Below are 23,041 nucleotides of genomic sequence, written 5' to 3'. Positions count from 1 at the left end.
GCTCATTCTGCCATTTTCCAGATACGGAAATGGAGGCACAGAGTGGTTAAGTAGTTTGCTCAGAGACACACAGGTAGCCAGTGGAGGGGCTGGGCTGTAAGCCTGGGCAGTGTGATCCCGGCCGGTGCCCTTCACTGTGCGAGCCGCTGCTTCACATAAAAGACTGCCACAGGATGGCGGGGGACGCTTCTTTTGTCCGTTTGGCAATGCCGAGTGAGCTGCTGTTCTAAGAGCCTGGCTGGGAGCCACTTGGGTCTCTGGCCTCCTGGAGCTTATGCAACAGCAGGAAGTAGGGCTGACAGAGGTCATGAACAACTACAGGTTTGTCAGAAACTGGCAGCCGAGTAGTCATATAGGCACAAGATATAAACGAGAAGTTCACAGAAAGGGAACCCCGGTGGCCGTGAACAGATTTAAAAAAAAAAGCAATCTCTGCCATGGTCCAGGAAATGCAAACAAAAATAATCAGACTGGTAAGGGAGAAAACGTTTGACCTTTCAAGGTATTGGCTAGAATGATGGGATGTGGGCGCACCCAGTGCCCCCTGCCCCTCAGCAGTGTCTTGAGAGAGCACGTGCTGGGAACCTCCCGTCTCCTCCCAATAGATAATAGATGCTAGACATGGACCAAACCCAAGTTCATCTGCCGGATGTGGGGAGAGGGTTTTTTCCAGAGGCAGCCATACGGGGAGATGGGAGAGCAAGCCTCAGGCCACCTGCTGGAAGGAGGTGAGAGGGAAGGAAGTCCCAGAATTGAAAGGCAAATGAGAAAGGGGTGGGGGTGGGGTTAGAGGTCACTGCTGTCTTAGTAGTCCCGCTAACCCTTCTGTTCTGGGTTTCAATCCCCACTGTCTTTTGATCATTCTTTGCTCTTGAGGGAATTGGGAAGATCACCCGTCTTCTTACTTCCTGCTGAAATGGGGCAAAGATCCCGGTTAGAGGAATGGAAACCTGCTCTTGTGTAGGCGTATTCTTTAGTTCCATGTTGAAACCCAGCATCCTGCATTAGCAAGAGTTTTGTTCCTTGATTATTCGTTCTTGTACCATATTTGGTCTTATTTCATCTGAGCCTCATGGGAGCCTTGTAGCTGGGTAGCTTCAGACCAGTCCTCCTGAGGTAGGTTCAGGTCTGTCAGAGGCCGGCTGCTGTTGCAAGTGGGTTTCTTTTGGATGTTGTCCTTGCTGACAGCGGGTGGGTGGGGCCTGTGGATTCGGTAAGAGAGTGATGAGTCCCGTAGTTTCGCAATTTAAGACTACTTTGCTTGTAAAATAAGTCCACATTTGACAAACTTGGCCTAATTGTTTACGTAAGCATAGCAGGAATAGTGATTGGTCTTTTTTTAAATCTGCTTTGCTGGAACTTTTCATAAGGAATTTCAGATTGAACTTTCAACAGCTTTTTGAGGCTCAAAAGACAAGCCAAATACTTGCCATCAGACTTTGCCTGGAACACCTACAGATTTGGGTGAATTCCTCTCTTTGAGGTCTCCAAAATATCTTGAGTTTCCTGCACCTGACAGGAACCCTGTAAGCAAGCTATCAGACTGAGTTTTCTAAGGGGTTTCAGTGGCTCCATGAAGTCACCCTTAATTCCTTAAAGCTGTCTGGGCATATCTGAGTCTATGCATGTTGTCCCTTAAATGTGACATTGCGGTCAAACCTTTAGTAATATAACCAGTGTTTCTAATTGCATTCTGTCATAAGGAGATCAGTTTCTTACTGAACTTATGTAAATAAATACATTGCCATGAAAATAAGAATAGTCACTGAGGAAAAAAAAATAGTCACTGAGAGTTTCCGAACCCTGGAGGGATCAGGTTGGGAGAAAAATATAAATGTTTCATATTTGTTTACAAAGGAATATTTTACCAAATTTCTGTAAGTCACAGCCTTAAATCTGGAAGAGCAAACAGAGAACCAGCAATGTTCCAAACAAGAATCTGTCTGGATGCAGTTTTCCTGTTAGTTCAAAGTCTCCATCAGAAACAAAGGACTCTCAGCTGTAGGAAGGCTGCCCTCAGCCCTCAGCCGCCAGCAGGGATTGCCCTGACTGAAGACAGCCGCCTTGCCAAGGGCATGCCCTCTACCCCACTGGTCACAACCAATGGCCTTAGTGTAGGATATTCTGAAGGGTAATCCAACTTCTAGAACTCCTCAGAGAATCAGCTATGAGGTTTGTTATTGTACCACTGCTCAACTTCTGTCTGATCTTGCACTCTTAGTCTCTCTTCTCTTTCCCAGGTGTTGATCACTCCCTAGTAGACTTTTTTTAAGATTTTAAATGTTTATATATTTATTTTGAGAGACAGAGTGAGTGCAGGCAAGGAGGGGCAGAGAGAGAGAAGAGAGCAAATCCCAAGCAGCTCTACGCTGTCAGCACAGAGCCCAGTGGGCAGGGCTCGAACCCAGGAACCGTGAGATCATGACCTGTGCCGAAAGCAAGAGTCAGACGCTTAACCGACTGAGCGTCCCCAGACTATTTACATACTAGTTCTCCACAGTCTTAGTCCTGACCATGTACAAAGTTCCTTTCCAGATTCCTTTCTCACGGACCTTCTGCAGCTTTACAGAATTGTTTCCCCTATTATTTCCAGTAAACCAGCAACTTTAAATTAGCTTTAATTCCGAATAATTCCCCAAAGATCATGTGAACTTTGGGGCACCTGGGTGGTTCAGTCGGTTAAGTGACCAACTTCGGCTCAGGTTATGATCTCACAGTTTGTGATATCGAGCTCCACGTCAGGCTCTGTGCTGACAGCTTGGAGCCTGGAGCCTGCTTCGGACTCTGTGTCTCCCTCTCTGTCTCTGCCCCTCTCATGCTCTGTCTCTGTGTCAGAAATAAACATTATAAAAAAAACATTTTTTTAAAAAACACTTGGGTTAGTTTCTGTTTTTCTGAGTTTTAGAATGCCTCATTTTTACAAATGTCTTTAAACAAACTAAGTAGAGATCTTTTACAAATTAATTTTAGCAATACCACGCAAAGGTAGAGAAAGTAGCTCACATTTACAACATACATGGACACACACATAAATACACGAACAAGATGCAAACATCTTAAAGGCCCAACTTCCAGATATCTCCCTTTTACAAACCTAATTACAAGATGGTATTATATAATTAATGGATTTGTTAATTGGTCGTTTTTCTCCAGAGTCTAATGAATATTGTGGCCAAGCAGTGTTGCAAAAAATGATTGCCCAGTTTTGGAGAAGGCAGCCCAAAGGGCTGTGTGTGGGGGAATCAAATGGTTACGTCCCTTTTTCCAAGTAGAACATAGCAGGTCTCATTCAAAGATACCAAAGCTATAGCAACACACAAATGAAATGAAGCCCAGAATGGCTTGGTGAGTGTTGGTTCCTCCCAGAAGTCAGGGCTTCATGAATGGAACAAAATAGTTTCCTAGTTTCTGGTTCTTCCTGAAAGTCTGAGTTCCACTGACTGAACCAAATTGCTTCCTCACCCGCCTTTTTTCTTAAGAAAGGGAGGCCGAGAGAACCCAGCCTCCCTATTCAGAGACAGCTGAAGGGGAGGAAGAAATCTAAGAGCCAGACCAAATGGGAGGAAGAAATGAGCTCATGTGCCATCTGATACGAAGTACTCGCTAAGAGATGTCTGTCGAAATCGAACCCCTAAACTGTTGCCTTGCCACGAGATTTAAATTAAGCACGGGAGGTTGGCTGCACCCAGTCAGGACGGGGCCCCAGGGAGGGACCCTTGGGCAGAGAGCCCAGGCAGCTGCCTGGACCCATCTCTGGCCTCCGCTACTGGCTGGGGGCCAACGAACCACCAGCAAAGAGCTCCCAGCTGGCTCGCCAGATCTGAAGCCGAACCCAAGTTCATCTGCCCAGTGTGCAGCAGAGACTGGGACATGAAGCCAGCCGCAAGGAAGGGATGTATTCGAGGGGCAAACCTCAAACCCGCCTGCCGGAAGAAGGAGAGTCTAGAACTACAAGGGCAGGTGAAAATGAAAAGGCCTGGCTAAAAAGTCACAGCTGCACTTACCAGGCCCGTTAACCCACTGGCTGCTGGTTCAGGCATAAACTCTGTGCTGTTTGTAAGATGCTGGGAAGACCTCCCCCTTTGTCTCCTGGGAGTTCTCCACACGACGTGACATCACCACAGATGGAATGCAGAAGCAGTTGTCTTCCATTAAGCCAGACGTTAAAGAGATTTGCAAATGCGTAAAACAATGCTACTCTCCTAAGCTTTTTTTTTTCTTTTCTGAAAATACAGTTGTTTTTCATAAAAACATGTTAGCAGGAGATAGGTTTGTTATTTTTAGGAAGAATAAACATTATAAAGTTTCTTAGTCTAAATTTACAACGTTGTGAATCTTAAAGGATATAACTCACATCAACAAATCTTTGGAGCCCTTAATGTTTACTAGTGTCAGGGGGTCCCAAGACCAAAGTGAGAGCCACTGTTTGGAGCGGTGCTTTCCAGAGTGCAGCCGGCAGTGCGTTCATGATTTAGGAGACTAACTTTGTGGGCTATGATAAGCTTTTAAAAAAGGGTGAGGTGGAATGAAATCCAGAAGAGAAGGACTACACTGCACATAAGGTTAAATACAGTTTCGTGGAACTATTATTTCAGTCTTTTATCTACGCGTGTATGTGTGTACAGAAGTGTAATGCTAAGTGGGTTTCTTGGTGGGGATCGTGGGCAAAGTGCTTGTAAAAAGAAACTTGCACGTATGGTGGGAAGGCATGTCCAAGTGTATTCGATCCTGCATCTTGGGCAATAATTTGAAAATAACCTTAGTATCCATATAGACAGAATGGCTACATAAGATGTGGAAGAATGATTTGATTAAATCCTGTGTGGCACTTGAAAGAAATGGATTAGATGAGAAGCAAACTCAAAGTATTAAATAACTTTAAGATAACATGTAATGTTCTTGGACGCATATATAAACTCAAAGCCATTTTAGAATGGATCGAAAAGGATGCACGGCCCATTCACGAAGCTGGTTGTCTCTGGGGAGTGGACTAGAGATGACAGGCAAAGGGGATTTCAGCAAAATCTATCGTTTTATTTTGAAAGGCTTTCCTGGTTTTGTTGCCCCTCAGTTATTGGTGGGAACATGAGTGTTTGTTAATCTTCTTTTCTGTAGCAGGCAGACAGATCCTGCAAGACAGAAAACCAAATAAATCAAAATCCTGGATATAGATTTTGCAAAAATTAGATCAGTAGCCCGTTGTAATCCAGAAAATACGGGATCCTAATTACTTGGGCAGCAGATACTTGTGGTCTCGCTAGTATGCCACAACTGTGTTAAATTCCTCTGGGGACACAGCAGACCAGACATTGGTCCCTGTTCTTGGGGCATTTCGTGTAGGAGGGGATTCGTGCTTGATTTGGGTGTTGGCAGTGTGCCAGGCTCTGACCACTTAGTATATGTTAGTATTCCTCCTTCATGACAGCCGAGTGTCGCAGGTTCTCTGTTACCTGCATTTTATACGGGGAGAAACTGAGGCTTACAGAGCTTCAGTATTCGCTCACTAGCACGGCCAAAAGCTTGGGAAGATGGAATGTCCCAAGTCGATGCGGGCACATCTTTTAAGGTCCTCTGTTTCAGCTTACCTGGGTTGAAAAGCAAATATACAAATAATGTTTAATGATTCTGGGACAGGTCAGCAGGACATAAAATCCAGAAACAGTCCTGCAGTGTCATTATAGCCAAGAGTTTTACATGTTTGCCCATTAAACTTTTTTTTTTTTTTTTTTTTAACCTGGTCATTTTAACAAGAATCTGAACTTGTTTCAGTGCTTCAGCTGAACTGCTTTCAGTGCTCTGTCTTGGAGACAGCGTTGCAGGCAGGGGAAAAGCAGAAAAACTGAGGGAAATCGGGGCGGGCAGTGCATTTCTCATGCAAGGACTTGGCTGTGTCTAAAGAGTGTTTCCAGTTGTGTAGCTATTGGAGTTTGCAGGTAGAGTGGGGGAGAGGCATTGCCCTTACTCCGTCTCACTCTTTCTTTCTCAGGAGTACTTCTTGCAAGCAGAACTGACGAGTAATGTGTTGAAGACCGGGGTGGTTCGCTGCTGTGTGGGGCAGTGCAACAACGCCATCCCTGTGGACACTGTGCTCACCATGAAGAAGCTCCCCATCACCTACGTATGTGCTCTTGGCAGCAGGTTTAGCCTTCCATAGAATCTCATTCAGTCATTTGCATCTTATTGCACGTGAGCTGTGTGCTGATCTGGGTCGAGATAAAAGAGTCTGTATAATCCTTGTTAGGCGCTTTTCATAAGGCACAGGCGATGTCGGGTCTATGGCTGTGGCAGAGGTGGAATAATCGGGAGTCAGGCTGTGTGGCAGAGGCCGGGAGCTTGGGTTGTGGCCACTTAGAGGACAGCTGTTTGCCTGGAGGGCCCGGTTCAGCTTTCCTCGGCCCTTCATCCCTTGCCTTGATCGTTTCTGGTTTCTGCTCTGCGGGAATCGAGAGAGTTGAGTCTAGTCTAGATAGTCATGCTCCGGGATAGGTTGTTACCTCAGAGGTTTGCACGGGTCTGGAAACATCAGAATGATAATGCACAGTTTCTTGGTGGAAAGCCCCTGTCCTTCGATCGGCCGCCTCACCTCTTTTTTTACCCCTCTCTCTGCAGAGCAACAGGAAGGAGAACAAGGGCGGCTACCTCTGCCACTCGTGTGCAGAGCAGCGCATTGGGCCGCTGGCCTTCTTGACGGCCTCCCCCGAGCAGGTGCACTCCATGGAACGCACCATCGAGAACATAGTGCTGCCCAGACACGAAGCCCTGCTCTTCCTCGTCTTCTGAAAGCCACGGGGAGCTTTCTCCACGGTACAGAATGCCTTGTGTGGATTCCAGTTACTTGAAGAAAGCCAGTGAGGGGTGGGGTTCTCACTCACCTGAGACTCTGAATTTGCTCACAGAGCATTTTTTGAGGAATACAAAGCCAACGAGAGTTGGACCTGCCATTTCTCCATTCCTTGTAGGTAGCCCGTTTCCACTGCCCCTCCTCTGTGCGCATCAGGCTGGGGACGTGGGGGTGTTCTTTTGATAAAAAAACAAAACATTTTATGTATTTAAACTTTTATTACAAGATTTCAATTAAACAGGCATTGTAGCACTGGCATACCACTGTGTGACACCTTGGCCTCAGCCCTGTTGTTTTTGAACTTTCTCCAACTTACTCTTTTCCACACCTCTGTCACTGCTCCCATGAGACACCAAGCAGAGTATGACACTTAACTTCCAGGGTGGTAACTGACAGGTCAAAAAAGAGATTTTTGTGCCGTGGGGACTCAACATATGTGTGAGACAAGGTGTGTGCCTTTGTCATTACACGGGGTTCACGGTTTAAACGGGGAAGCAACACAGTGCACAGAAAGGCAAGCAGAAAGTGACAGTAGCCAGGCTCGTGTTTCCCACAGGTAGAGCTGAGGATCAGGAAAACTCGAGAGAAGTGGAATGTTGTCTGGCCAGTGGGGGTTGGCAGGGGGAGGGGGTCCAGGGAGAGGGGGGACCTCGGTGCCCGGTTCACTGCCTGGGGCTACTGGGTGGATGTTGTAAGAAAGCTGTGCGTACAGAAACCAGTGACAAAAATCACATCGTCTAGACGTACATGGATCTGGTGTTTTTACGTTTTTGCCACACAGCACGTCAGGGATGCAGATGGCAGGTAGGGGAGCTGGCGCAGCGTGACCCAGAGAGCTCGCCGCTCCTGGTCTCAGCCCACCAAGCGGCGTCCTGGAGCGGGCCTCGTAGCTTCACTTGTCGCGGCCTCCCCTTAGCCTCTTCCATCAGCCTGGTGGCGCTTAGAGTGCAGGCCGGTGAGTAGAGCAAGCGTGCTGTCGGATCGGGCCCAGGGTGCTCTGGAAGGGTGGACACCAAGCTAATGTTTGCATACTGAGGGGCGTTCTCAGAACGGGACCTGAACACAGAGGGGGGAGACTTCCGTGGAAGGGGGACGGGGCTGTTTCATCCCCTCGGCCAGGGTTCCCGGCCTAGCTGTAATGAATGCCTCATGGATGACTTGGAATAAAAGAGCCAGTGAAAGGAATTTGGATTGGTCACAATTTTCACTGTCCTTCCGAGGAGGGATGGGGGGAGGGGGGTAGCAAGCAAAGGTTCATGAACGTGTTTTCTGGTAATGAAGTTGTGACAGCCAGAGAGAAAGCAGCTTATCTGCTGGAGCTGTAATTGACTCACTGTACCTTCCTCGAGCACCTGCTGTGTGGCAGGTGCCATGCTAGTGGGTGTACAGACTCACAGTGTGGTCCCTGACTCCCAGAGACTGCGAACGAAGTGTGATCTCAGTCTGGGGTGGACCGGCCTTGGAGGGAGGGCCTCACAGGTCCTCGGGGACTGGCCCGGCATCCTTACCAGAGCTGAGGTTGGATGGCTGCCCAGCTAATGGGACAGATAGTCAGCTTTTAAAGAATGGAAGAATTTTCTAGGCAGAAGGAACAGCAGGAAGGACAAAAAGGAAGTGTGTGGTAATGGCATTGACAGAGCAAAAGGTCAGTCAGTACTAGCATTTTGCGACTGGTTTTGAAAAGTAACAAAAGCTAGGAATATTAATACTGGTATTTAATTTTTCAAGCGTTAAAAATTGACACTAAATATCTGGTGTGTTTCAAATAGGCATTTTTTACATGCCCAGTAAAAATACAAAAGTGTTAAATATCAATTGTCATTTTTCTTAAAATTGTTTTTAATGTTTCTTTTTTATTTTTGAGAGGGAATGAGAGCATGCGTGTGAGTGGGGGAGGGCCAGAGAGAGGGAGACACAGAATCCAAAGCAGGCTCCAGGCTCCAAGCTGTCAGCACAGAGCCTGATGTGGGCTCGAACCCATGAACCATGAGATCATGACCTGAGATGAAGTTGGATGGTTAACTGACTGAGCCACCCAGGTGCCCCAAAAATAGAGTCTTTAAAATAAGAGGCTTTCATGATTTTATTTAGTTGTGAATGGTTTTTTGTGCAAGATTTTCTGTACTTTTTTTTTTTTAAACCACATTAACTGGGAAAAAATAAGGAACATAGTTATAAGCTAGTTCCAGATATTTTACTTTGGTTAATTAATTTTTTATTGATTTCTCTTATTTGATAACTTAGAGGAGACCTTTGTGAATTCTTTTAAGAATCTTCAATCTATTGATAGCTCATTTCAAAGAAAGCATTTCTGATTTGTCTTCATCTTTGATTGTATCATGTATGTAGAGAACCTGATGCAGTTACCCATATAAAAATGAATGCTGTTACATTTAGAAGGTATTTGAAATAAGTGTTAAAATACCACACTGTATCATAGACCCATGCATTGGTTTGTCCTTCATGTGATTATACTTAAGACCTATATCAGATTTTAGATTTCTTTTTTTTATTAAAAAAAATTTTTTTTAATATTTATTTTTGAGAGGGAGAGCACAATCAGGGGAGGGCAGAGAGGGAGACAGAATCAGAAACGGGGGCCAGGCTCTGAGCTGTCAGTACGGAGCCCAGTGTGGGGCTCGAACCCACAAACTGCGGGATGACGACCTGAGCCAAAGTTGGACACTTAACTGACTGAGCCACCCAGGCACCCCTCAGATTTTAGATATCTAAAAAGGTAATGAGATGATTGGTATTAGGACACTCTAAAATATTCATTGATAGGTATTGTAAAATATCACAGAATAGCAGTAGCTGAGAGTGCGGTCACTGATGGTGTGAAGCTGAAGGAGATGCTTGAGTAAATCAGAGGCATCTGTGTGGCCAGAGTATGTGCACAATGGTAGCTGGCTAGCGGGGGCCGGGTGGGGGGTGAGGGCCAGATGGCCAAGGGCCTTGAACAGCAGGCCAGGGAGTCTGAGTGTTATTTGGAAAAATTAGGAGGAATCACTGAAAATTTTAAGACTGCAGATTGTTTTTCTAGGAAGGATGTTCCAGTTGTAGATTGGAGGATGTTTTACAAAGGTCAGCTAAATTAAAATGTTATCTTAGCACAGGGCTATGCTCGACTATGGGACTCAAGTGGACAGGTGAGGAGTGCTGGTGACTAGATTAGCGGTTCTCAAAGTGTAGTCCCCAGATGAGCAGCATCAGCATCACCTGGGAACCTGTTGGAAATTACACATTCTTGGTCTGGATCAGAAACTGTCACATTGAGGCTCAGCAGTTGGTATTTAACAAGCCCACAAGCGATGCTGTTGCATGCAGAATTTTGAGAACTCTTATTCTAGATATTAAGGTAAAACCAATAGGACCCTGAGAGTGTTTAGATGGGGATGGACTGTGACAGGATCTCAGGGGGATTTCCTGTTGCTTGGCTTGCCAGCCACAGGACCTCAGGGGGACTTCCGGTCGTCTGGCTCGCCAGCCACAGGACCTCAGGGGGACTTCCGGTCGTCTGGCTCGTCAGCCGCAGGATCTCAGGGGGACTTCCGGTCGCCTGGCTCGTCAGCCACAGGATCTCAGGGGGACTTCCGGTCGTCTGGCTAGTCAGCCGCAGGATCTCGGGAGACTTCCGGTCGTCTGGCTCGCCAGCCACAGGATCTCAGGGGGACTTCCGGTCTTCTGGCTTTTTGCAAGGTAGATGAGAGCACCCTCCATTATGACAGAACATGGGAGGTGTAATAGGTTTGTGAACACAATGATGACTTCAGTTTTGGACATGTTGAATTTGGGGTACTTGTGAGAAATTCAAGTAGAATTGTCCAGGAAGTTGGTGGGGAAATGGGTCTATACTTCAGCAGATGGCCTTGGGCTGGAGCTAGAGATTTTAGGGTTGTCATTGTGTAAGTGGTGGTTAAGGTGGTGCAGTTTAAGGATCTTGTGTTTATTCCAGCAGAATATCGAGAAGAGCAGGGGTTTGAGAAGCCCGAGGAACACCAGGCTTGGGGTAAAGAAAGGAAGAGGATTTTTGGAGAGAATGATAACTGATGCCAAAAGAGAGAATTTAAGGGAGGAAGGAGCTTAGACAAAAGTGGTCATCAGCATCTGAGTCAAGTGAAGGCGGAGGGTTGTTTGACTGACACTCTGAAGTCAGTGTGGCATAGCATGGTCAGTTGCAGTGAGACCAGAAGCTGGTGGGCAGCAGGGTGTGGGTGGGGGGCTCCAGGGAACTTGGTGGACTAAACATGTCTTCTGAAACCATACAGAAATGGCATAAACCTGCAAGGGCAAAGAAAACAAAAAGGTGATAATAGGCACAAAATTTTGCAAGTTGGAAAGCAGATAAGTGAGTGGTAACTGACTCCACTCATCTGAGTAAACTGAGTCCTTGGCCCAAGAACTCTCAAAAGATGTGGGAATTGATGGCAGTGGGTTCTTTTGGAAGGAGAGTGTAAAGGTAGAACAAAACCCAGGAAGGTTGGTAGAAAGCTTATTTAAAAACCATTTCAATCTTCAGATTTTTTTGTTCTAGTCTGTGTAACTGGGCAGCTTTTCATCCTCAGCTGTAGCAGAAGACCAGAGGTTCAATCTCTGCAGAGGAACATGTCACATAAGAGACTAGGCATGGCTGCGGGCAGGGCCATAGTAAAAACAAGGCTGTTGTCTTAGTGAGCCCAGACTGCTATAACAGAATGCCAGAGACTGGGTGGCATATGAACAACAGGTGTGTATTCTTCACAGCTCTGGAGGCTGAAAGTCCAGGATCAGGGGTCCACAGATTCGGTGTCTGGTGAGACAGACACCTTGCCATGCCTTCCTCACATGGTGGGAGGCTTAAGGGAGCCTTCTGGGGTCTCTTTTATGACACTGATGCCATTCATGAGGGCTCCACCATCGTGACCTAATGACCTCCCAAAGGACCCACCTCCTAATACCATCCCCTTGGGGGTTAGAATTTCAACACGTGAATGTTGTACACACACAGAAATACGAACATGGTGGCACACATACTATAGGTGGGAGATTGCCCATTCCTTGGTTGGACTGTGTAACCAGCTTTAGCGGAAACACTGACAGTGGCATGAGGGGGTCCTAAGGAAATTGGCCAACCAGATTACCCACTGCCAAGAGCTAAGTCTTCAACCCCCACCCAAGTGCTCAGATTTTCAAGCACATTTTTAGTGCTCCACTCTTAAACAGTGGCAATAAACCAAGGATTGCCAGGCATCTGAAAAGAATCTCCAAGATGAAGGTTGGACATCAAAACAGTCAACCGACTTGGAGGAAACAGTCTGTGCAGGGAGAAGAAAACATCTGTATTTCTTAAACATATTAAGAGAATAAGAGAAGACAGTATATCTGGGAAATAACAGGATCGATATATATATACACACATACACCTGAATATTCAGAGACAAAAGTATGAAAGAAATAGAAAAAAACCAATAGAATTGTTGGAAGGATTGGGACACCTGAGTGGCTCAGTTGGTTAAGCATCCGACCTCGGCTCAGGTCATGATCTCACAGTCTGTTAGTTCGAGCCCCTCATCAGGCTCTGTGCTGTCAGTTCAGAGCCTGGAGCCTGCTTCGGATTCTGTGTCTCCCTCGCTCTCTGCCCCTCCCCCACTCTCTCTCTCTGTCTTTCAAAATATGAATAAACGTTAAAAATTTTTTAAAAAAAAAATGTTGGATAGATTGAGAAAATAATTTGGAAAGTAGAGCAAAAACAAAGATTGAGAAAAAAAGGAAATAAGTAGTTAGAACCAATATAAGAAGTTGAGCATCTGTAAAAGTTTCAGGAAGAGAAAGAGAGAGGCTGGGAAATTGTTTTTAAAAATCATGAAAATTACCCACAACCGAATATATGAGTTCCCAGATTCAAATGCTCAGCAAAATGGATTAAAGTAGATCTACAGTGAGGCTATCATGGTGAAAATTTAGAAACACCAGAGACAAAGATCGTAGAAGCTCCTGGAAAGAAGTCATCTACAAATCAAAATGTCTTCAGATTCCACAGCAACAGCACCGTGGAACTGTACCTTCAAAACTGGGGGGAAAGGATTTCCGACTTAGAATTCTACACCTAACCAGAGAATAAAGGCATTTTCACACAAAAGTTTTACTGACCAAGAAGCTGCCGGAGGATTGAGTTACAATGAAGTCAAGAGCAAACCAAGGAGGAGGAGGACTTTCCTCTAAGAAACAAGAATGTGGAAGACGTGGAAGGCATACCAAGTCTTCCTCAACATCTTGGGAGGATATTTACATAGCAGGGAGAGTGTTCAGGCTGGAGGTGGTGATAAACACCCAGAAAACAAAGGAAATGGAGAGGAGAAACAAGGAAATTGTGAATTCTTTAATAAATTAAAGCAACAGGCTGTGGTGAGAAAAAGCAGTGATTGTGAACTCACTCAGCGGCACATAGCTGTGCTTTCATAGGCTTGCTGATGTCAGTGTGTGTGATGGAGGCCGGGAAACGTGTGGACGTGTGACTGGCAGGAACATGTTCAGTCTTCAGCTTCCGTAGTAAGATGTCGGCTACAGTGCCTGAAATTGAAAAATGGAAGTAGAAGTCAGTAAGAGCTTAGAGATAAAGACAGGTGTACCACACCAATCAGCTAAAAGATTTTTTTTTAAGGTTTTTGTTTTGTTTTTGAGAGAAAGAGAGTGTGAGCAGGGGAGGAGCAGAGAGAGGGAGCGAGGGAATCCCAAGCAGGCTCTATGCTATCAGCACAGAGCCCGACGCGGGGTTCGAACCCATGAATTGTGAGATCGTGACCTGAGCTGAAATCAAGACTCGGATGCTTAACTGACTGTTGTCACCCAGGTGCCCCCAGCTAAAAGATTTTTAAACCATTTCCTTTTGGGAGGGGGAGATAGAGAGGTGGGGTGCTTTTCCAGTAAAGTATCTTATATCCCTGTTGGCTTAAATCCTGCCTTTACGGCAGACCTTTAGAATATGGGTCGGCAGTGAAAAAATGGGACACGGTCCATGTAGACGAGTCTCAAGTGAGGCTGGGAAGAGGTAAGACAGTGGATGGGGGATGATGGGGCTTCAGGGAGGGGAGTTGGTTTTTAAAGTGTAAGAAATGTGAACACGCGTCATGCTGAGTGGAACTAGCAGAGGGGCTGATGGAGGGTATGGGCGAGGGGCGTTGGTTGATGGTTAGGGTGAGGGCTGGGATGTGAGATGTAAAGGAAGCACGTATAAATGGTTAAGGAGGAAGTTCATTTAGCTGTCACTAACTAGTTTGAGGCTGGTGTAGAGGACACGCATAGAAGCGGATAGCACAGGCTCCGGACACTGTCCCCAGACAGATGAAGACCCCACACGTACCCCTTTCTGAGGTCTCTTTCATGAAAGACCTAGGCCTTGGGCTGTGAGGGGTTCAGGGCATTTGGACGGGGACTCCCTCCCTGGGCTACATGGTTACAGAATCTCCAAGAGAGCCCAGCAGGGCCGTCCCTCATGCTCCTCACCACCAGTCATTTTATATGGTTTCCGTTCCTAGTGGTTTGGACAAAAAGGTAGAATAGACGGAGAGAGAGGAGTTTCAGCCTTAGATGCCTTTGCTTGCTTCTTCCATTTGCTGCTTTAGCAATGTCGCCAACATATCCAAAATGCAGCTCTGGGTTTCTTCCCCTGCGCCAACCGGGTCCTCCCCTCAGCCTTCTCCACGTCAGCACAGGCACCATCACCCAGATCCTTTTGACCTTACCCCTAATGGATCTTGAGTCCATTTCTCCCCATCATCCCATCTCTTCGGCCAGCGCTCTCGTCTCTCCGGGCCCAGTGGCCACATCCAGCAGTGGCTCCATGCCTTTGCCCTGGCTCATCTCTTCAACTCTCCATGTGGAAGCACACAGCGTCTTAAAATGAAGGCTAAATTGTGTCCTGCTTCTTTTAAGCCCTGCTTAAAACCCTCCAGGGGCTTCTTGCTGCAGCTAGAATGTCAGTCTGACTTGAGTTCCAGGCAGAAAAGACCTCTTGGCAAAGCCATATTTTCTGGCCCACACTCGCCCAAAGCTCATCTATCACGGGCCTTACCAATGGCCCCAGAAGGAGCCAACACGATATCAACACCTTGGTTTTGTTTTCCTTTTTTAAACATGTGATTCAATGGTTGTGGATCTTTTTAAGTGATCATTTCCCCAGTGGTACATTTTCCTAATCTGGACCTGTGGTAAGACAGTAACATTTTAATCTGTCGTTTCACAGCTACTTAACAGGGACATCAGCTTTCTAGCCTGAAGTCGTGGGGACCTTTCTCCCCACTCTCTGTTCTACCTCCTCTGCTCAGCCAGTTCCCCATGTTAGGGTCTGTTAGAATATCTCCACTTTCTATTACCGAATTCAGTACCGGATTTTGTATCACTTTTTGGGCCGTAACCCAAAATAAAGACTCTAAAAGGCATTGAACAAAAAATGTTACGATTTTACCCAGGGTCTTTTGCCTCTGTCATTCTTCGTGTCCGCTTTGCCCCAGCTGACTTCTCTGCTATTTGCAGAAGTTTGGGGCACTGTGTCCAGACGCAGCAGTGACAGAAGAAAGCCTATGTCTTCTGTGTCTCTCAGGAGTGGGGAAACCTTTCCCAAAAGCTTCCCTAGCAGACATCACACCTCACTGGTCAGAACTGGGTCACCTGCCCGTTCCTAAACCAATCACTAAGGAGGGGGATGGCTTTATGTAATAAGCAGTTGCTTTCCTAGAGTTTGAGACGTCATCTTCCTCTGATGTGCGTGGCTGTGTGGACAAGACTAAAGACCTATGTGTTTGAGGAGGAAGGAGAGGGGGAGAGGGGTAGGCAGCCCAGCACCTGGCTGTACAGTATATAAACACATCTCAGTTACAAAACACCTCCTATGTGGTAGACACACTTAGGACCTCATGTGCCTTATTCCACGAGGTCTCCACAACTAAGCGGGAGGAACAGTGGCAGAACAGATTCTGGAGTGGCGGGCCCAGGCTGTGGCGCTCGGCGGCATGTAGGTGAGAGCTTGGGCTCAAACTCAAGTGCCGCATCCAAACCCACGGTATTTCCGCTACCACCATGGGAACGGTTGGAACAGCCACTCTTCAAAAAAACAAAAAAACAAACAAAAACAAAAAACAACTATGTTTCTTAACAGCCAAGTGCATAGAAGGCTTTCAGATGTTCTCAGCCATGGAATTCTCCAAATTTGACTCCTAGTTAAAGAGTATAGCAGCTGTAATTAGATGGGACTCAGGGTGGCAACTAGAACGTTTTCTTTTTTTTCTTTTAATTTTTTTTAAGTTTGTTTATTTTTGACAGAGACAGAGTGCGAGCATGAGCTGGGGAGGTGCAGAGAGAGAGAGGGAGACACAGAATCCGAAGCAGGCTCCAGGCTCCAAGCTGTCAGCACGGAGCCTGACGCGGGGCTCGAACTCACGAACCGTGAGATTGTGACCTGGGCTGAAGTTGGATGCTTAACTGACTGAGCCACCCAGGCGCCCCTAACTAGAATGTTTTCTAAGCTTCCCCTCCCCCCAGTAGCACCCAAGGTGCTTCTGGAAACTAAGGCTTCTCGAAACATGCTGAGACATCAGCAGCCACTTGCAGCCAGGCGGCCCTCGACCACTAGGAATTAGAGCAGCTTGTGTGCCCTCCAGGTCACCTTTCCTCAAAGGGGATTTTGAAGATTACACACTTATTTTGTATTTCATGCTTTTGGCTCTCTGCCCAGAGAATTGAAAAAACACCCCTGGAAAGGTAACCATCTGCGTTCGCGGTGATGGTGTCTGCCAGAAAGGGGCTGTTGGGTAGAGCCAGTGATGTGGGGGAAGACCCCAGTGTTCTGATCACATTCAAGTCCTGCGAGCCCTTTGCTCTTAAAGGCTCCGTTTGTTTCAGTTTGTTGAACATGTAGTTGCTGAGCAATCTTCCTGGAGCCCCCGCTCGGAATCTGCCATCTGCCTGACTCGCTCCTGTCAGCCCCACAGATAGCCCATCCACCAGCCACCTCATTCTTCCTTTTCTGAACGTACCATTCCCTGTTGAGGACCCTCCCTGCTTGTTTCTGTTTATTTAAGTTTCGTCCATCCTTCATCATAAGTCCCATTACATCTAAAATGCTTCTCAAACATCCAGCCCTTTTAGTAATTTCCTCCTTCCCTGAACTTCTGTAACATTACTGCGTTCATGACTCACGTGGCATATATAGCGACTGAACTTGTGGTGTGAGGTTTTTGTTATTTTTTAATGTTTATTTATTTATTTGTGAGGGGGGCTGGTGGGAGAGGGAATGCACACGCTAGCGGGGGAAGGGCAGAGAGAGAGGGAGACAGAATCTGAAGCAGGCTTCAGGCTCTGAGCTGACAGCTCAGAACGTGGGGCTCGAACCCATGAACCTCGAGATCATGACCTGAGCTGAAATCAAGAATCCAACACTTAACTGACTGAGCCACCCAGGCACACCTGTTTTGCTTTGTTTTGATAGATCTTTCTTTTTGGCCAGGCTGTAGGCATGTCAAGGATAAGTACCAGGTTTTCAATTTCAGCATCTCTAGTGTCTAGAGAAAGAGGGGAGAGACACATGCCCTTTACAGAGCACTTTCGAATGTCTCTTTTGATCCTCACCTACATGAGAAGGACAAAACATGTGTTCTCTCCATTTCAAAGATGGAATGTCAGTCTGTGTAGTGTAAGGGATTCTTCCAAGGTGACGAGGCCAGCAAATGGTAGGAGGACAGCTTGGCCTCAGGTTTTCTAAGTCCTGTGCTCCTTCTACTATACAAAGGTAGTATTAAGCAAATGCCACATTTATAGGGCACATAACGTCATAGGAGCTCAGAGGTAGATGATCTTGTATATTTGGGTAGTTCATGAAGGCCTCCTGGAGAAGGTAGAAATCGAGCTGCTTCTTGAACAGTAGGTTGGACAAATGACTGAGTATGGCAAAAGACTGACAGATGAGTTGAGACTGTGAGCAATGTGCCCAGCCCACGAGGACACAGTGGGACAGTTCCCGGGAAGCACTGGGAAGTGCAGCGAGGGAGGCAGCATGGAGCGGGGTTCTGGAAGGCCTATGTGGGAGCCGAGTCTCCACTCTTGCAGATCAGGAGTTGGGGGTGGGTCTCTAGGAGAATAAGCATCCTCCTGCAAGAGGACTCCTCAGCCAAGGAAGTAGGAACACCATTACCGGACAGAACCGGGGCTGCTTCTGAGGACAGATGGGGTAAGTGGGGAGTGGGGATACCGGAACCCTCTGAATTTTCCCCCATATCTTCATTCCAGTGTTACCCAATCAGTGCTCTGCCTTTCAGCTGAGAAACCTGGCAGGGCTGTAAACTCAGCTACTGTTACTCAAGAGCATGAGGATTCAGAATCTTAAGTTGGGTCTCCAGCCCTCTTGGCCTTGATCTCTGAAGGATGACATTCAGCCTGGTTCTAGAAGCCTCTAGGTTTCAGTCTGTGGCTTGAATTGAGACTTTGAGGATTTGAGCTTGTTACTCTCTTTTCTAAATCATTCACTGCCACTGACAGTGGCCACCCATCGGCGGCCTTGGGTTTCCTTACCCATAGTGTTTTAGGATGGCAGCAGCTTGATTTCTACCTTCTCCAGGCCTTCGTGAACTACCCAAATGTACATGCGGTCTCCAAGAGCTGGGCCTTCTGTGGGCGTGCCATGTCAGGTAACTTCCGGGGAACTCATTCTCGGCGTGCTGTGGGCTGCTAGGTTCCCATCTCAGAATATCAGCAGGATTTCCACTACTTTCTACCCTCCTGAAGGCAGATATCCTCATTTCCCTACTCCTCTGTAATTTGCAATGTGCTATCCTGGCACCGAATTCCCTATCGGTTAGGAACTTTTCAGTGACAAGTAATGACAATGGAATCTGTCCTAAGGGAAAAAGAAAACGAACGTCGGGGGCCATAGAACCATGGGGAGTTGGAGGATTCGGTTGCAAAAATGGATTGAGACTCAAGCCAAAATCTGCTGAGCCAAGAAACAGGATGACAACCATCCAATGGGGTTGAAGCATCGCCAAGGTGCTGCTTTTTAAGTTCTGTTGTGCTCATTCATTCTGTATTCAAGTTTCTGAGTGCTAACTAGGTGAGGGTGTCTGGTGGGCCTGGGTTGGAGCTGTACACCCCTGTGGGAACAGGAGAGGGGATATCCGCCTCTAGGTTGGTGGGCAGTAAGGCCCTCCCACACAGTAAGCACAATGGTGGGCCCCCAAAATTGTGGAAGAAGGAGTGTTATATCCCAGGTAGCTAAAAACAACAAAAGAATGGGTAGATTTACAGATAGGCCCCAAGGGGAGAAAAGCATGAACCAGACTTCCACGTACATGTAGTGTCATACGTTCATAAATTCTGGGAAAATAAATTCCCACAGGCTTGTGGGAAAACAAGTAAACTCAAGATTCTCCTAACATTCTTGATATTCTGAGGCTAAGACGTGGCAGTCTCAGCTAATAGTAAAGGTCATTCCTTGGTGAAGAAAATGGATTGGGCAGTTAGAAACATGGAGAGATCCTTACATGTGCTCTTTTGGTCCCTGTCCTCTTACTTCCTAATGTCTAGAAGAAGGTTTAAAAAGAAGAGAGTAAAAATCTTATTTATTGATCACGAAAAAGCAAGACAAAGTAACAAAGATGACGGGCAATCAATTTTCTTCATGGCAAATATTGTGGAAGACAGGAAATGAGAGAGGAGAAAACAATGTGAATGACTCAGATTTGCAGCCAGCTGACAGATGTTGTCTGGGCTAAAGGCTTACCGGTTGTAGAACTTTCAAATCCTTTTGAGTCCTATATACTTTTTCCACTAAAAAAAAATAATAATAAAAAGATTGACTCTTCTTAGTACCTTGTGGGTATCCCTGGATTCGTTTGTTAATTCATGCATCTGACATTTATTGGCATTTACTGAGTGCCAAGGATCGAAAGACAAATTGCATTTCTTTGATGGCTCTGGAAGGTACTGTGGTAGGTAGTCTCCAAAGATGCTTCCATTGATTCCTTTTGTTGTTGAACCCCCACCCCCACCCCACCCCTTGAACCTGGCTGCCTGGTGACTTGCTTTGGCCAATAAAATGCAACAGAAGTGACCTGTGGCGGTCCCTAGCCTTTAAGGGGTCTGGCAGTTGCTTCTTTCAGTTACCATGTAACAGTCTGATCACCCAATGGCCACCATGCTGTGAGGAAGCCCCAGCCAGCCCGGAAGAGTGCTGGTGCACCTGGTGAGCCAGCAAAACCTTCTTAGACCTTGCAGCCCAGCCCAGCCCAGCCACGCTGAATGCAGCCCAGTGAGTGCATCTAGTTGATGCCACATAAGCACCGGCTGAGTCCAGTTGGCCCCCAGAGATAACAGTGGTAGCTGAAAGCTTCCATGATTTGTTTTGCAGCAACAGATGAGTGGAGGAAGTAGCATGATACCAGGTCAGTTGGCAGGACCTTCCCAGGTGGAAGGGATCTGAGGCTTTCAGGTAGCATAGGAGTGATTCTGGAGAACTCTGGTGTGCAGCCTACTGGTAGGGGGGAGGTGGGAGGGATTAGGAAGGGCCCCTGATGCAAGGGAAGAGGTGCGCCTCAGACCCTGACCGGGTACTGCTTACTGCTTACTTACACCTGCCCTTCCGTAGGTTGTCGCTACTCTCTGGGCACTCCTGCTCACTTCCAGGTCCCATGTGTACTCCCAACCGAACCCTCGGGGTATCGGTCAAGTTCTATGTGTAAAATGGGGATAGAACTCTGAGGCAAGTGGTTGGCACTGACAGGGAAGGATGGGGAGACTGGATGCAGAAAGACAAGAGGCTGAGTGTCACCAACATCACCTCCTTTATAGCTCTGCCTGAGAACAGGCTACCCTGTGTCAGAGAATATTGCCATACTTCAGTTAAGAGCATTTTAATTTATTTATCCAGCATTTGGTAATCACCTGCAGGGCACTGCATCAGTCCCTGAAAATTCAAAGATGAAAACAGTTCCTAATTTCAAGATGTCCATCACTGCTCAGGGGGTAAATTCTGGGGCCGTGGTATGTTTTGGCATCATACAAGTTACTTAAACATGTCCCTAGGAGAACTGCACCACCCAGTAGGAGAATTCATTTTACCTCTTCACTTAAAAAACAAACAAACAAAAAAAAACACTTATTTATTCACCCTCACCCTCCTGGCCTCCATCCTTTCAGACCTCAGCTCCACCCGACGCTGCTTGCTTCTGGGTCTAGATCTACTTTTCTAGATCTATTTTTTTGTCGTGCAATTTCCCCAGCTTGAACTTGGTTGGTGCCTCATGGATCACAGACTTATTCTGTGATGGACCTGAACCAGGTGATTCTACAGCTTAGAAATGGGCCCCCAGAGGTCATCATATTATTTTCCAAAGATGACAGTGAAGTGGAACCGCAGACCCCTGAAGTGGCCATGTGACTCACCCTTGTACAGCCACAGACACCTTTCAGAATTCTGGCTCTGCTGAACATCTGCCAGCTTGTGTGTGTGTAAGTTGTGTCTTCTGTCAGATTGGTTTTTAAGACAAGGGTCAAACTCTTAAAACTTCTTATAAAGAACAAAATGGATCCAGTTAATGATGAACTCTAGAAACACAGGGCTGAAGAGAGAAGCAAAAAGTCGCAACGGTCAGGTTCAGGATAATCAAGTATGGAGCCCGACGGCAATGAACATGGCTCAGCTCGTGCGTGGCAGTGAGTTTCCTCTCGTTCGAAAAGAGAATCGCAGAGAGTGAAAAAGGGTGTGGCTCTAAAATCCCAACTCTGGCCATTTGAAATTCCTACCCTTCCTTCCCTTTTGATGAAACCATCTAAAGCGATGACGGGAAGTTGGTAAGGAATGGATACTTTGAGAGCTTCTGGAGGCACGGGGATGCTTGCTGCCGTAGCCTGTGCCCCACTTCCCGGATGCTGGCGGTGGCTCCCTGGCTGCCCCTGGCTATGCGTGAGGCGGCTCATGGCCCATTTATAGTGGGGACTGCTCCTCTCCTACCCCACTGCCCTTCCTAAATTTCATCCAAGCTGGCATCAGTGGAGCCATGTGACCTTGGGCAAGTCAACTGCTATCGGCCTCAATTTTCTCATCGATAAAAGGAGGAGGTGAGATTAGGCCTGTGATTTTATAAATACATGTTCTAAAGGAAAGAAAGAGAACAACACAGGGAAAGAGACTGTGTGCGCCAGGCACACCTGGGCCATAACCTGTTGCTTCTCACATGGAGGTCTTATTAGAGATTTTCCAGAACTGAGATCAGATCCAGATTTAGGCAAGATTTTTTTTTTCTACTTTTAGAAAGAGAGGCCGAGCTCTACCATTTGGGGCTCTGTATTCCCCTGCTTTCTCCTTTTTTTTCTTTGTGGTATGTTTCTCCTCAGTGATTCTTTCAGTGCACTATTTTTTTTTTTGTATTGAAAATAGACATTTTGTTTATATAAGGTACAATTTCAAAATAACAGTTATAAAATATGTAGCTATAATTGACAAGGAGTATAAATAGAAAAAGGTATATATGGGAAATGTCACTGAGTTCAGTTTCCTTCTTTCTGAATCCTTAATTCAAGAGGACTCACTGGGCACAGTACCTCTTTGCTCCTTTTCAGTGCATGCAGAGCACCTAACTGGAGAGACGGTGGTTAGGAGCTACGATGACGTCATCATCCTCGCAGCCGTCTCATAAGGCAGGAGGAGCCGCATAATTCTCTTCCAGCCGCAGGTGTATTTATTTCTCTTCTTTGTGAACTGCAAGTCGGGATGTGGGATGGAATAGTCAAGCTGATGAGCTCTCCTGAATAAATGTCTTAATGAAGTAAAAGGAAGGCTGAGGTGTCCAGCCACTCCCAGGAAAGCTTCAAGTGCCAGGACTTTAGGAAGTCAGCCCTACTCCTGAGACAGGGCATCCTGAGACTGGAGAGGCTAGAAATACAGGAGGTGTCTCGGCTGGCCACGGTCGATAAAATGACACCAACATGTTTGTTTTATCATCCTGGCGGGCTCTTTGCTGGCACCCAACACCTGAGTCTTTCCTTGGACCTCTTCGGCTAGGGAAGAGTTGGCATCCTTGCTTCAGCCTTGGCTGCCCTCAGCTTCCCCCTGGAGTTTCCTAGGTTGTGTGCTTGGTTTTCTGCATCCTCGTCTCTGCCGTTGGTTCCCCCAGTCATTGGTATCTCTTCCATGTTCTCCATTGCAACAGTGTGTATCTGCGAAGTTTGCCTGTA

General features: G+C 46.7%; 2 protein-coding genes across 11 annotated transcripts in view; one reads left to right on the top strand and one right to left on the bottom strand.

Moving 5' to 3' along the window:
- FBH1 (F-box DNA helicase 1) overlaps positions 1-23,041 on the top strand; it is a 217,246-nt gene that overhangs the window by 42,785 nt on the left and 151,420 nt on the right. For 6 of the 10 annotated variants that reach the window (XM_086715024.1, XM_086715026.1, XM_086715025.1 and 3 more), the window contains 2 exons: positions 5,987-6,118; positions 6,610-7,099. In XM_086715024.1, the coding sequence (XP_086571150.1) occupies positions 5,987-6,118; positions 6,610-6,780 (303 nt within the window). In that variant the 3' untranslated portion in view covers positions 6,781-7,099. Of the gene's footprint in view, positions 1-5,986; positions 6,119-6,609; positions 7,100-7,622; positions 8,027-23,041 lie in introns of those variants that run through there. The other 4 variants (XR_015254064.1, XR_015254063.1, XR_015254062.1 and 1 more) reach the window with 2 other exon arrangements.
- Positions 20,703-23,041, bottom strand: part of IL15RA (interleukin 15 receptor subunit alpha) — a 52,472-nt gene continuing 50,133 nt past the window's right edge. Inside the window, exon 9 of the mRNA XM_086715149.1 lies at positions 20,703-23,036. Coding sequence (XP_086571275.1) covers positions 22,865-23,036 — 172 coding nt within the window. The 3' untranslated portion in view covers positions 20,703-22,864. The remainder of the gene's footprint in view (positions 23,037-23,041) is intronic.

The sequence above is a fragment of the Puma concolor genome, chromosome B4, assembly GCF_028749965.1.
Source record: "Puma concolor isolate L17-30 chromosome B4, mPumCon1.1.hap2, whole genome shotgun sequence".
Classification (NCBI taxonomy): Eukaryota; Metazoa; Chordata; class Mammalia; order Carnivora; family Felidae; genus Puma; species Puma concolor.
The sequence above is the reverse complement of the archived record's forward strand: the minus strand, read 5'-3'. Positions and strand labels throughout refer to the sequence as shown.